Here is a 1537-nt window from a genome sequence, read left to right on the forward strand (position 1 = left end):
TTGGCGGGGCTGCGCCGCGGGGTGCCTGCCGTCGCCCTGCACCGGGGCGCACTCCCGGCCTGGGGCACCCCGGGGTGCCCAATGGTGGGGGTCTCCCAGCCGGGCAGCTCCCCTTCTCACCCCAGCCCTCCTCTCTGGGCAGATGATGTCCCTCCGCCGCCGGCGCCCTTCGCGCACCGCATAGTCACCCTGCGGTCCGCCAGCGTCAGCTCCCAGTTCAATCTCAGGGCCAAGGAGATCCTGGGAGGGTAAGGAGGGGCCCCGGGAGGGCGCGGGACACTTGGCTTTCCCCCAGCGCGGCCCCGAGCTGCCGTCCAGCCTTGGGCAATGGTCCTGGGTCGATGGGACTTTTCTCCCCACGATGGGTTGGTGCCTCGGGCAGGATGGGTGCGGAGGGGAAGCAGAGGGCAGCACCCCGGAGCAGCGTGGGGGCTCCAGCAGCCTGGGCAGCTGATGGCGTTGGCATCTCTCCCCTCCTTCCCCAGGGGCAAATTCGGCGAAGTCCACACGTGCACAGAGAAGCAGACGGGGCTCAAGCTGGCGGCCAAAGTGATCCGGAAGCAGGGTGCCAAGGACAAGGTCTGACTGATGCCGGGGTGGGGGGGCTCCTCCTGGCCGCGGTGCCACCGGCAAGCGGCATTGCTAAGGTGGTGGGTGGCGGCGTCATGCCCGGTGTGTCCCCGGTGCTGTGACACAGCCTGTCCCCGCGCCGGTGGCTCGGCTAGGGCTGACACCCTGCGCTGCCGTGGGGCTCGTTCTGCAGGAGATGGTGCTGCTGGAGATCGACGTGATGAACCAGCTGAACCACCGCAACCTCATCCAGCTCTACGATGCCATCGAGACGCCCCGGGAGATCATCCTCTTCTTGGAGTTGTGAGTGCCAGGGTAGTGCCGCGTGGGGCCTGATGCCTGGGTGAGGGGCACCGATGCAGGAGATGCTGTAGCGATGGAGCAGATGTGCCAGCCCCTCGCTAAGCAGAAGGGGTTGGCCCCAGGGAAAGTCCCTCACCTCGCCCGTCCCCTCTCGGGCACCTCCTCGTCTCACGCTGGGCTCGGAGGCAGCTCCGGCTCTGCCTGGCCAGGACAGCATCTCCTTCTATGGAGGCTGAGCTGAGGATGGAGATGACCCAAGCCCTTCCCACACAGCTCCCTTTCCTCTTGCCCGCTTGCTCCAGGGAGGCTGGGGCTGTGCTGCGGCTGTGCTGCTCTACAAACCCTGGGGGAGCTGGGGTGTTTTGGGGTAATGCCCCCCCCCCGTGCCTGCCTTGAGGGGGGTGTCTAATCCCAGCACACACACATCCCACCGTGGCTCTGCTCAGCTTCTACACCAGCGTCTCCACGGGGGGGCTGGGCTGGGGGTCCCCGGAGCAGCCCTGGGGCTTCACAGGAGGGTGGCACGGGGCAGGGAGCCCCGGGTGACCCTGCGGTCCGTCCCCGCGCAGTGTGGAGGGCGGCGAGCTCTTCGAGCGGATCGTCGATGACGACTATCACCTGACAGAGGTAGACTGCATGGTGTTCGTCCGGCAGATCTGCGAGG

General features: G+C 67.5%; 1 protein-coding gene across 1 annotated transcript in view; it reads left to right on the forward strand.

The window, feature by feature from the left end:
• MYLK2 (myosin light chain kinase 2) overlaps positions 1-1537 on the forward strand; it is a gene marked incomplete at its 3' end in the record, with an annotated part of 10645 nt that overhangs the window by 7352 nt on the left and 1756 nt on the right. The window contains exons 5-8 of the mRNA XM_009330290.1: positions 143-248; positions 486-579; positions 764-873; positions 1443-1532. Coding sequence (XP_009328565.1) covers positions 143-248; positions 486-579; positions 764-873; positions 1443-1532 — 400 coding nt within the window. The remainder of the gene's footprint in view (positions 1-142; positions 249-485; positions 580-763; positions 874-1442; positions 1533-1537) is intronic.

The sequence above is a fragment of the Pygoscelis adeliae genome, unplaced genomic scaffold, assembly GCF_000699105.1.
Source record: "Pygoscelis adeliae isolate BGI_AS28 unplaced genomic scaffold, ASM69910v1 Scaffold588, whole genome shotgun sequence".
NCBI classification, from domain to species: Eukaryota; Metazoa; Chordata; class Aves; order Sphenisciformes; family Spheniscidae; genus Pygoscelis; species Pygoscelis adeliae.